General features: G+C 52.5%; 1 protein-coding gene across 3 annotated transcripts in view; it reads right to left on the bottom strand.

Annotated features, from left to right (window-relative positions):
- Positions 1-84: 84 nt before the first annotated feature.
- ITGB7 (integrin subunit beta 7) overlaps positions 85-12181 on the bottom strand; it is a 16881-nt gene continuing 4784 nt past the window's right edge. The window contains exons 2-15 of one of the 3 annotated variants that reach the window (XM_023729114.1): positions 8702-8905; positions 7072-7273; positions 6805-6975; positions 5849-6090; positions 5306-5464; positions 4890-4985; positions 4657-4746; positions 3034-3180; positions 2619-2812; positions 2035-2258; positions 1573-1792; positions 1226-1434; positions 705-865; positions 85-408 (exon numbers count right to left, since the gene is read on the bottom strand). In XM_023729114.1, coding sequence (XP_023584882.1) covers positions 328-408; positions 705-865; positions 1226-1434; positions 1573-1792; positions 2035-2258; positions 2619-2812; positions 3034-3180; positions 4657-4746; positions 4890-4985; positions 5306-5464; positions 5849-6090; positions 6805-6975; positions 7072-7273; positions 8702-8902 — 2397 coding nt within the window. In that variant the 5' untranslated portion in view covers positions 8903-8905 and the 3' untranslated portion in view covers positions 85-327. The remainder of the gene's footprint in view (positions 409-704; positions 866-1225; positions 1435-1572; positions 1793-2034; positions 2259-2618; positions 2813-3033; positions 3181-4656; positions 4747-4889; positions 4986-5305; positions 5465-5848; positions 6091-6804; positions 6976-7071; positions 7274-8701; positions 8906-12181) is intronic. The other 2 variants (XM_023729115.1, XR_002823672.1) reach the window with 2 other exon arrangements.

The raw sequence follows: 12181 nt of genomic DNA, 5'->3' as shown, positions 1-12181 counted from the left end.
TGGAGGAGGAATGAACAGGGCTTTCCCGAGGCCCAGGCTAAACAGCCTGCTTTGGCCTTGGTTGGGAAGAAATGACAACTGAGGTCTGAGATAAGACTTTATTGTACACTTGGGTGGGGGGAACACCCTCGTGAGGTAGGAAAGCAAAGTTTCAGCAGTAGGAGGCAGCCCTCTTGGGTATCACTGAAAATAAAGCAAGGTGGAAACTGCCCCTTGGCAATGGGTGGGTCCTCTCCCAGGCTGCTGTCTGATGGACCCCCACCATCGCACAAAATTCCCATTGTCCTGCCAAAGAGAAGAGCCCCGGGGCAAGTGTCCCTTCCCCATTCAGGAAGGGGGACTCTCTGTTGCTTGAAAGTAAGGATTGATGGTTGTTGTGATGGCACTTTTGTAGAGAGGATTATTGTCCTGGGGAAAGAGGTTAGAAATATGAGGAAAGGTCCCAGGATTCCTCATCCCTTTTAGTCCTAAGAGGCCAGTCTAGAACTTGAGCAGGACCCTAGGAGCTGACTGAAGTTAACAGAGGGGTGGGGCAAAGAAGTAAGGGTGGATGTGCAGAGGAAGGACAGACCAAGGTGAGCATGGCCTAGGTGGGAGGAGTCAGGGCAAGGTGTGGGGTAGGGAAGCAGAGAGCAAGAAAGGGATCGAACCATGGGAAGCAAGTAAAACCCAGCCCAGAGAGGTAGGAGGCAGAATATCTTCACCTGCTTCCAGTTAAGTTGCTGCTGCTCCTTCTCAAAGCGACTATATTCCCGGCGGTCATAAATTTCCACTGAGATACGGTAAGCCAGGACCAGGACCAGCCCCACTGCCACAATGCCGCCTATGCAGCCCAGCACAATGGCCTGGGTGTGGTCTGCTTCCTCTATAGGGGAGAAACAGGACCCAAACATTTGAGGGCTGGGGCATAGGGATAGATCAACAGTTGCCTCTGCTGTACCCAGCCTCATCTAGCCTCCCCAGCCCCATCTAGCCTCCCCAGCCCTGCCTCGCATTGAAAGCAAAGTGAACCCTGTGGGACCCAAAGTTATCCTCAGCGCCCAGGGCCTTTGCCTAATGTACGTGGCCTGTCACCTCTGCCTTCACCCTGTGATTCATAGCTTTGCTTCACCTCCCAACCTGGTTTCCCACTATCTTTACCTCCTCGTCTTCAGAGTACTGAGGCCCTGCCTATCAAATGTGCAGGGCCCCACTTGGCATGCCCACAGCATCCTCACCCACTTACTTTCTAGAGGTCTCACTCTTAGCACGACCCTGCCTCCGGCCTCCTCCTCCACTAGGAAGAAGAATAGCTGGTTGTCCAGGGTCCTCTCTTTGCACCAGCCGTCATCCAGGGTGGAGGCCAAAGCCAGAGTCACGTTGGCATGAGCACAAGCCATGCTGCAATTGGTGGCCAGGGCACCAGTCCTGAAAGCCCCGCACTCTGCACAGTCCCTGCCCAGCAGACCCCAAGAAGTTACCAGCTGGGCATTAACCCCATTGGTCCTCACCCCCACACATGCAGAAAGGAATAGGAGTGCTCAGCCAGCCCCCTGTACCCCTGCTCCCAAGATGTGGGACCTGCAGCCTCACCTGTGTCTCTCGCAGGGTGTCTTGCAGCCTGGGCACTGATCACATAAAGCACCATAGTAGCCATCCAGGCACTGGCAGCGATTGCATTTGCAGTGTCCATGCCCACTGCAGAGGCCTCCATCAGGACTGACACAGCTGTCCATGGACCTGCTGCACTCACAGGCTCTGCCCGTGCGGTTGGCATGACAGTGACACACTCCACATTGGCAGCGGCCAAAACCTGGGGCAGAGTCATGCACGGGGTGATAACCATATTCCCCATACATAATTGGACGTCACGTCATCACAGCTGCCTAGAGTTGACCTATTCCCCTCACAGGCCTATGCACCCAATTCCTTTTAAGTGTGCCAGACACATCCAGAACCTTTGATACTTGCTCATAGTGCCATGTAGCTCCCAGAGCCTAAGTGCCCTCAGGAGAGCCTCTCTGACCCTACCCTTCTCCCAAAAGCTCCAGGTACCTCCACAGAGAATGCCCTCGTGTCGCTCACAGCTGGCATCATCACACTCGCATAGACGCCCAGAGCTTTGTCCACTGCAGCTACAGCGTCCACACTGGCACCGTCCCTTCCCGCTGCATAGGGGGCCTGTCCCATTGGGAGCCCGGCACCCAGACTCCAGATCCGGGGAGGACAGCTCAGCCTCAGAGCACTCACAGAGCCTGCCCCGACGCCCGGGAGCACAGCTAGAAGGAGGCAAGGGGGCGGTGGGGAGAAGGTGGGTCCCAGAGTTTGACCATCCCTTGATGTGTCTTTCCCAGGGTCGTCTAAACCCAGTTCCCACAAGGGTTGGAAAGAGACATGGCTGAAGGGATGCTGGAGTACAGTGGAGCACCAAGGGGTAGAAGAGCAGAAGAAGTTCTGGTCTAGGGCAGGGTCTGGGCATATCTGAGAGGCTTCAGGGGAGGAAATTCAGGGTGGAGTCTTAGGACTTCTAGGAAAAGATGCTTAGAGACCCTGGTGGGAGGATGGAAGACTTCCAGTAGGAATCGGGGTTGGTTATTACCTGGGAGCCAAATGAGTGAAAGGAAGCAGGAGGTTCTCACCTGCACACCCCGCATTGCAGGTGCCCCTGGCCATCACTGCAGTGGGGAGCCTGAGGCTGGGTGTCACTGCAATTGCAGTCACACAGTGTGTGCAACTCCACAGTCAGCTCCTCTGAGAAACCAAGGGCCCAGAACCTCAGAAGTTGGGGCTCTGTGAGGCAGCGGGTAGCTTGGAGAGTAACCCAGAAATTCACCTGAGGAATCAGACTAAGTTTACACATACACACACACACACACACACACACACCCACACCCACACAGCTTCCCATTAAACCCCCTCAGAAAGGATGAATAGAGGACTACCCCCATGCTTTTACATTGTTCTCTGTGCCCATCTTTTCCTGCTTGCTTCAGTTTCCCACTCATACCCAGTCTTCAATCCCACAGCCTTCCTTCTGCCTCTCCTGGCTCTCACCGTCTGGTTGATTTGGACGTGATTGCACTGGCCGCGATCCCCAGTCTCACCCTCCCTCTTCTCGGGACCACCACACTGGGATTCATAAGAGATGTGGACCCCAGGAAGGGGTGAAACGTGTTGAAGGGTCACTGTGGACGACAAGCTCTGTGGGAAGACAGGGAGTGAGTAACCACATGAAGGCGGGACTCCAATTCCATCTTATGTTCTCTCCAAAAAAAAATAAAAAAAGTTATCGAGTTGATTTTGACTCGTGGCGACCCCATGTGTTGCAGAATAGAACTGAACTCCATAGAGTTTTCATGGCTGTGACCTTTCAGCAGCAGATCGTCAGGCCTTTCTTGCAAGGCCCCTCTGAGTGGGTTCAAACCACTGATGTTTCAGTTAGTAGCTGAGCGCTTAACCAGTTATGCCACCCAGGGACTCCTTATGTTCTCTCCAGTGACTCCAAATCTGCCAGAACCCTGCCCTCCATCTGCTCTGAGGCTCCTTCCACTCTGCCCAGTGAAGACGCATTTCTGGAGGAAGGAGCTGGGCAGAACTGTGAGTGAAGTGCATGGGATCCTCAAAGGCCTGAACACAACACTTCAGTGTAGCTGCCAGCAAGGGCCTGCTAGAGGTCAAGGGCTGGCCAGACACTGTAAACGTGCAGTGACCACGATTGTCAAACTCCACGTCAGGACCTATAACCTGTGTACATACCAGGTGTAAAGCGCGGAGTCTTTAAATTAGGTTTGTCCTGGGAAATTTGATACTGCCTCAGATTTACTTGCCATAGATTTAGGACACAGTCTCTGCCATCAAGGAGTCCCTGGGTGGCACAAAAAGCCCCAGCTACTAACCAAAAGGTTGGTGGTTTGAATCCAGCCAGAGGTACCTTGGAAGTAAGGCCTGGCAATCTACTTCTGAAAGATCACAGCCATGAAAACCCTATGGAGCACAGTTCTACTCTGACACACAGGGGTGTCCATGAGTTGGAATCAACTTGACAGCAACTGGTCTGGCTCCTGACATCAAGAAGGTGACAGTCTAATTGCAGAGATAAGACCTAAACCCAAGAAACCCAAATTGTTATGGTTCCTTCCACCTGTAAAATTCTATGGCTCAGTGAAGTATATCTCTGAATTGTTTACAAGCTTATTGAAAGCAGGCTCCAGGTCTCACATTCTTTGTGTACAGACAGAGGACAAATGCCAGCCCTTCCATTTGTGATCTATGTGACCTTGGGCAAGTGACTTAGCCTCTTTTTTGTGTGCCTCCTCATCTCTAAAAGAGGGATGATGATAGCTACCAAGCAGTGGTTTGGGTGGGGTTAAATGAGATAGCAAACAGTATGTGCACTTAAGACAGTGCTTGGCATGAACTAAAAGCTCAGTGAATGTTTCCTCCCTTGCCCAGAGTAGGACTCCATGCTTTGCACATAGCAGATGCCAGGGATTTATAAATGTAAGATTGAGTGACTATTAATGACAGTCACATGCAAACTGTAGGGTAGACCAGTGGAGGGTTGGACCAAAAGGTTAGACCCTCTTAGTTCTGCCACCTCCACCCTGCCCAAGGACCCCTTTCCAACTTTCCCCAGTGTCGGCCCTCACCACTCTTCCCCACACCCCAGGCCCTCACGTTGTAAGCGTCCATGATGAGCTGCAGCACATTGCTGGAGTTCTCGCTCAGCTCCCCTACGGTGGATTTAGGAATCAATTTACTCAGCTCCTGGATTAAGAGAAGTGGAGGGAAAAGGATGGGTCATAGCTCCAGGGAGATAGACCTCTGGGGGTCTAGGAGGAGGGCATATGGAGGGGATGGGTCTTCAGGGGAGTTAAGGCTGTGGAGTTCTGGCATTCAGAAGTTCTTACCTGGTAGACAGGCAGCGTGGCACTGGTGACGGCAAAGATGGGCTGGATATTTGCTGCAGAGAGGGCCTGGGCTACCTGACCCACAGAGGGGTAATCCTGGACGGGGGGGGGGAGTTGGGGACAAGGTGAGTACCATAGGTCCCCCCAAACACACAAGGTGCTCTCAGCCCAGGGAATCCAGGAAACAGGGTTCCATCAGCAGAAGGAGCTCTGGAGGCTTGGCAAGGAATAAAGAGTGGGGAGAGGATGAGGTGACACAGGTTTCCTGTCTGAGCAGCTGTGGGACACAGAGAGGAGGAACTCCTGGGGAACACAGCAGGGTGGTCACCAGGGAGGAGTGTGAAACTGGGGGCTGGGAGCCATGGAAGAAGAGGAGGTGTGGCTGGGATGAGGAGTGGGGTGAAGGCAGGACTCACGAACTCTGGGCTGCGGCTATAGAGGCCATTGCTGTCCAAGTGGCAGCGCCCATCACTGGGCCTGAAAATGCCACCCAACTTCCCATCCCCAGCTGTGTGGAATGTGTCATCTGAGGTGAACACCAGTAGCCGGGACACGTTTCTCCAGCCAATCTGCTCCTGGGATGGGAGAAGAGGGTAGTCTGTGTGCCCAGGCACAGCCCTGGAGCCACTCCAGCCATCTCTATGAGCCAAGGATTTATTTGACCAGCCTTGTTCTGAGTCAGTTTGTCCACCCCCTGTCTCCAGCTCCTTGTTCCTCTGTGCTCTCCCCAGCCCCCTAAACAGGGCTGCTGTCAGTAGGGACCTTCCAATGAATTGGAAAAACATGCTTCTTCTTCAAGATACTTTATTCTAATCTACCAAGAAATTGTGAACATAAATATGCAAATCTACAATGACTACAATATGAATGACACCCCCTCATTTATGCATTATCCAACATAGGTGGCAGTCCTGGACCCAAATGGTCCTCCAGGCTCAGATCCTGTCTCACCTCCTCACCTGGCAAACTGCAGCCTGCAGAATGGCATCAAAGCCACCTTCGGGTGAGTCCAGGTTGCCAGACACATTCTGGAGCCCCACCTCCCGCTCAAAGACCTTCGCCTCAGTCGTCAGGGGCAGCACGTGGTGAAAGCTGAAAGGCGGCTGGCAGGGCTCAAGCCGGGTGGGGCAGGGGTGGCGAAGCTTGGAAGGCACTGTGCTCACGAAAGGCAGCACCGTTTTGTCCACAAAGGAGCCAAAGCCTGGGGGGGGGGGGCGGTGTGAAGGCTGTGCCAGAAGTCACTGGGCAGCAACCAGTTGAAGGGGTCACTGCTGAGGACCCAGAAGGAAGGAGCCCATGGGAAGGTGAGGGAGCAGCCATAAAGGAGGTGATGGAGAAGGTACTCCTAGAGGGCCAGAACCTAGTACCTTGCAGGAACAAAGGGGTGAGACTGCCAACCAGGGAAGTGAGGGGTGGAGGCTGTAACGACAGGGGACAGGGACAGAGCTTCCTAAAGACTAAGGAAGAAGAAGGTGAGGGTGTACGATGTAGGAGCAGCACAAGGCAAAAGATGGGAATCTTGAACAGGGGAGAGGTGAGTGCAGAATGTGGAGCCAGGGACAGTGGCATCCAGGCAATGGGCTGTGACTGTGGCATCAGAGTAGTACTCTGGTTCGTGTGTCCAGGGCAGCTGTCTGACCTGGGGAGCTGTCTGAACACAGCCTCTCTAGACTCCGGGCCTCAGTTACTCCAGATAAAATAAGAGTCATACAGTCTCATATGTCCCCTTCACCTCTGACCCCAAAGATGGGCTTCTTGGGAAGAGATGTTAGAACCTGGGGCCTGGCCAGGTCTGTAAGAAACTGGGAGAGGGTAAGTCGGGGCTATTGTGTGTCCAGTTATCAGAGGGTAAGGCTGCAGTGGAAGTCAAGTCAGAGACAAGGGCTGGCGGGGTGGGGGACAGCGCTCCGCTCACCAATGCGCACGGAATGGGTGACCTCCTGCAGCCTGAGCAGCAGGTCGTGCCCGAGCTGGCGCACATGCTCCAGGTCGTCCTTCATGGAGTAGCTCAGATCCATGAGGTAGTACAAGTCCACCGGGTAGCCCTCGGCACGGAGGAAGCGGACCCGGAGCCGTTGGGGCTCCCCTGGGAGGTGGGGGTGGAGAGTTGTGGGCGCTACGTTAGCGAGGAGACTTCGGAGCCCAGCTCAGACCTCTGCCCGGCCCACAGCCCCTAACTCACCCGGCCTCAGCGTGACCCGGACCCGCTGCGGCGCCAGCTGGACGGTTCCTTCTCCGCGGGCGCCCTCGCTGAACGGGTGGTCCTGCAGCACCTCCTGCCGGCCGCGAGGCTCCTCCAGCTCCTCTGGGGGACAGCCCCGGGCCAGCAGCTCCTCTCGCCTTGCGCAGCGCCGCGCCTCCGCCTCCCCTGACGCCGTGAAATTCTGGGCAGCGAGTGGAGGCGCGTCGGGACCCCCCAACCTCCCCACGGGCCCCTCAACCCCTCCTCTAGAACCACCCTGCACTCCGGGCCACCTCTGTCCCTTTCCCTCTCAGTCAACTCCCTGAGCCCCTCTGATCCCCTCCCCTTCCCTCCCTTTTAGAGCTACCCTTGATCCCTTGTCCTTTTCCGCTGTGGGAACCCCACTTCCTATAGCACCCCCACTCTCCTACCCTTATCTTGACTACTCCTTTTGCCAGCCACCCACACTTGCCCTCCCCCTAGGGCCACAGACTTGCTGTTGAGATCTCAGGGACATCACTGCCACAAAAAGGGGGGAGCCTGGCCTCTAGCCCAACCTCCTCTACATACTCAGGCTGATCTGGAAAGGGAGTTGAGCTAAGACCCCTCAGTTCCTGGGAAAAGGAAGGCCAGGGACAAAAGGACAGAAGGGGAGACCCCTTCACCACCCCAACCACCCCCACTACCCCCCATGTTTCTGGCACCTCTGGGACTGGCTGAGAAGCCGCAGGGGAAGGAAATGGTTAGAGCGGCTTCTCAGCTGGCCTAGGTGCCAGCCTCTGGTCTGGGGATTGGAGGAAGCAGACACAGACCTGCCTGTCCCAAGAGCCTGCTGACTCCCCTCCCCCAGCCTGGCATCTATGCCTCTCCACCTCCCTCTAACTCTGGATCTACCACCCTGTGTGCCTTTCTCCCAGGCCTTCTCAGTCTCTGTAACTCTGCCTCCTTGAGTTTGCCCCATCTCTTATCTCAGTGCCTGTACTGATCTAACTCCCCATCTTCCTGTGATACAGTTCTGTCCCCCATCCCCAGCATGGGCACCCCTCATGTCCTGCCACTCAGTGAGCCCTGTCTCTTTTAGGCATAAACAAAGAACACCCTTGTTTGAACACTTGCTCCTCAACATCCTTCTCAGCCACTCACTCCTCACTTAGGGACTCAAGCCTTCCCCCGCAAGCCAAGAGGCTTCAAATCCCTTCCCCACACCCACCCACCCAGTCACAGGCTGCTACACACCCAGGAACATAACCCTTCCCCCACAAACGCAGACTCAGAAACTCCAATCACATTCTCACATGTGTACAGGTTCCTCCAATTACCTCTACACAAACATAAATTCTTACAAACACATACTTCCTTCATATTCATGGCCACATGCCCTCTCCATAGGTATACAATATGCAGACAGACATAAGCACACATGCTCAGGAGCCTTGCATGCATGTATATGCCCCCTCACACACACACAGGAGTCCTATGTGCACAAATTAGTCACACACACGGCTGTGGAGTGCACCCAGAAAATGACACACATGTCCATACCATCACATACAGGAGCCTTGCTTACACATACGCCCAGGCTGCATATACAGACATACACATGGTTCAAAGGCCACATGCCCATCTTTACCAGTTGCTTGCACCATGCACAGCTGGGGTGTGAGAGGATGCACTCTCGACAGGAGGGAGCTGGCTGGCAGGACCCCAGTAGAGACAGGTCAGGATCCCCCCATTCCGTGGCCTCCCCTGGAGATGGGATCTTGGTGTCCAACTCCCTCTCACCTCTGCTCAAGGCCAGCAGGAACCCAAGGACCGTTAACAAAGCTACCATGGCCTGTAATAGGATGTAAAGGGGGACATGTGGGTCCTCAGAGTGGACCCCCAAGCTCTCAGTCCTCTAAACTTAACCTGTGGTTGTCACTTTCAGAACTCTACCCCAACTCTTTCTCTCCCCTCATAGTTTCACTTCCCCTGTGGATCCAGCAGTTTCTTCAAGATGGCGATAGGGACATGTACACGGCTGGAGTAAGGGCCTCAGAGAAGACCTGTCCCTCCGGTGTGCAGACTCCGTGAGTCTACCCCAAAAACTCATTGTCAACTAGAGTTGATTCTGACTCATAGAGACCCTATAGCACAGAGTAGAACTGCCCCATTGGGTTTCCAAGGCTGAAATCTTTCAGGAAGCAGACTGCGACATCTCTCTACCATAGAGCACTGCCGGTGAGTGGGTTCAAACCATTGACCTTTCAGTTAGCAGCCAAGTGCTTTAACCACTGTCCCACCAGGGCCCCTTTCCATGAGTCAAAACTCCTTCCCATCAAGTCCATTCCAACTCACAGCGACCCTATGAGGCAGCGTAGAACTACCCCATAAGGCCTCTAAGGAGAGGCTGGTGGATTTGAACTGCTGACCTTTTGGTTAGCAGCCAAGCTCTTAACCACTGCGCCACCAAGGTCCCTCCATGAGTCACGGGTGGGCTAACCAAGGCCCTGGGAACTGGGCCTGTAGGCACTAAGGGCTGCACTCAGTTCTCTTCAAGACACTAAGCCATAGTGAAGGCAGAACCAAACAAGAAATGGACCAGGTTCTAGTCCTGCCTCAATCATTCACTGGCTGTGGGACATGGCAGAATTTTTCTCTAGGCCTTAGTTTCCCTATCTATAGAGTGAAGGAGGTAAATAAACAATCTGAGAGCATTTACAACTTTCACATTCTTGCATTCTAAATAAGGGGTTCTAAAGGATAATAATGGTAAGGGAGTCAAGGAGTCTAAATAAGGGAAGAAGGTCAGGGGTAGGAAGGAGAGAAAAGAAGGCTGGAGCAGAGGAGAGTGTGTGGAAGAGGCAGGGAAGGGTAGCTCTACTTGACTAACATGGTAGCAAGGGGAATGAAGATCAGACCACAAAAAGGACTTTCTAAAGGGCTGAGATGAGAGGAAAGAAGGCCAGAAATGGTGAAGAATTTTTCTCTTGATTTTGCAAAAGAGGATCTAGATGCGAACCATAAGTAACAATGCACAAGCACCACAGGAGAGACTAGGTAACTAGGAGTTCTTAAAAATCAAACACTTATGCTCATCAAAAGACTTCACCAAAAGAGTCAAAAGACAACCTACAGACTGGGAAAAATTTTTGACTACGACAAATCCAGTCAGCATCTAATCTCTAAAATCTTTAAGATACTGCAAAACCTCAAAAACAACAACAAAATAACCCAATTAAAAATGGGCAAAGGATATGAACAGGCACTTCGCCAAAGAAAATATTCAGGTGGCTAACAGACACATGAAGAAATGCTTACGATCATTAGCCATTAGAGAAATGCAGATCAAAACTACAGTGAGATATCACCTCACCCCAACAAGGCTAGCATTAATCCAAAAAACACAAAATAATAAATGCTGGAGAGGTTGTGGAGAGAATGAAACACTTACACACTGTTGATGGGAATGCAAAATGGTACAACCACTTTGGAAATCGATTTGGCGTTTCCTTAAAAAGCTAGAAATAGGGGTGGGCCAAGACTGTGGAGCAGTCAGATGCTTCCGGTGGACGCTCTTAGAACAAAGACCCGAAAAAACAAGTAAACCAATTATATACGACAACCTGGGGGTCCTGAACATCAAAGGCAGAGTTGAGGAACCGGACTGAGTGGCAGAGGGAGGGAGAGATGGTTCGGAAGCAGTGAGGAATTGCCAGACCTGACCCAGGCCTGATCAGCTTGGGGGTGAGCGGTGAGGCAGGTAAGCAGCAGTGCTTGGGAGGCACATTTTCCACAATGGGACAGACCCAGCCACAGAGTCTACATGGCCACCCAGAACCAGTGAGAAGCAGCCCGGGATCAGCGAAAGATTAAGTACTTCCATACAGCCTACTGCACAGATCAAGAACACCCCCGCTGAGGAAAAACTTCTCTCCCATGTACCTCCTTGCTCCCTGCTCTGCAATGGGTCCCCAACCGGCTTCAGCAATTGCCAAGTCCCCTGGGCCGGAAGTAGGTTCCGTCACATGCCCTGAGCCATTCTCCCTGCCTTGGAGAGTGAACAAATTAACAAACAGGAAAAAATAAACTGCAGGCTCCCCTAAGCCAGGAACCCAGGGTACGCACAGCTCCTTTGCCTAGGCACAGGCATAAGGAATCCACGGACTTTGAGTGCCTTTCCCTCTGCATAGACGTGTGTGGGCCCATTTAAACAGCATAAGCCCTCATTACCACAGTACAACAGGGTATATACTGGAAGTCTAACTTCAACTGTTTCAGCTGTGAAGTGGCAGGTTCTTGACATTTGACACTGCTCTGCCCATTAAGCAGGGTCTTCACCTACCCACATCAGGGGCCTGAGGAATGGTGGCTCCAACCATGCCACCTAGCCACCTGCAATAAAGGCCCATGAATAAGAGGTGTTCCCAGTCCTTACAGCCAACAGCATTAGGTGCTCATAGTCCGGCTGCAAAACCCGCCCACCTACCCACTCTAGGGAACAGGGACACGCCTTCCTCCTGGACACTCAGGGGTGGCCGTCAGCCCCCTGCCTTGCTCAGAATGTGTCCCCCTGCTACAGCCAGATGCCTGTGCCTATACCAATCACACATGCCTGTCTAGGACTGTAAGTGAGAGCATACACCACACACTTGGTGGCTATCTACCTGGGCACCTGAGCTGAATCCATACAGGAGGAGTGGGCAGACTCCTGAGCTCACATATCTAGTAACAGATCTAACCACCTGGTGACAGGACATCAGAGCTTGAAAGGTGCCAATAATCAAACTAGCTGTCAAGAGCAGCCTATTTGGGCATATCAAAACAAGAGGCTAGGACACAGTAAGCAAACATAAAATAAATAAATATAATAACTTATTGATAGCTCAGAGACAACAGTCAATATCAAATAACATAAAGATGTAATCCATGATGGCTTCAGCAAGCTCCCCAAATAAAGAATCTAGAAATTATCCAGAGGAGGAAAATTTCTTGGAATTGCCAGAGGCAGAATACAAAAGATTAATATACAGAACTCTTCAAGAAATTAGGAAGGAAATTAAGCAAAATACAGAACACGCAATAGAGGAAATTAAAAAGATTAGAGAAGAGCATAATGACAAATTTAACA

Source organism: Trichechus manatus, unplaced genomic scaffold (assembly GCF_000243295.1).
Source record: "Trichechus manatus latirostris isolate Lorelei unplaced genomic scaffold, TriManLat1.0 scaffold00027, whole genome shotgun sequence".
NCBI lineage: Eukaryota > Metazoa > Chordata > Mammalia > Sirenia > Trichechidae > Trichechus > Trichechus manatus.
Note: the sequence above shows the minus strand (reverse complement) of the source record. Positions and strands in the feature narration are given on the sequence as shown.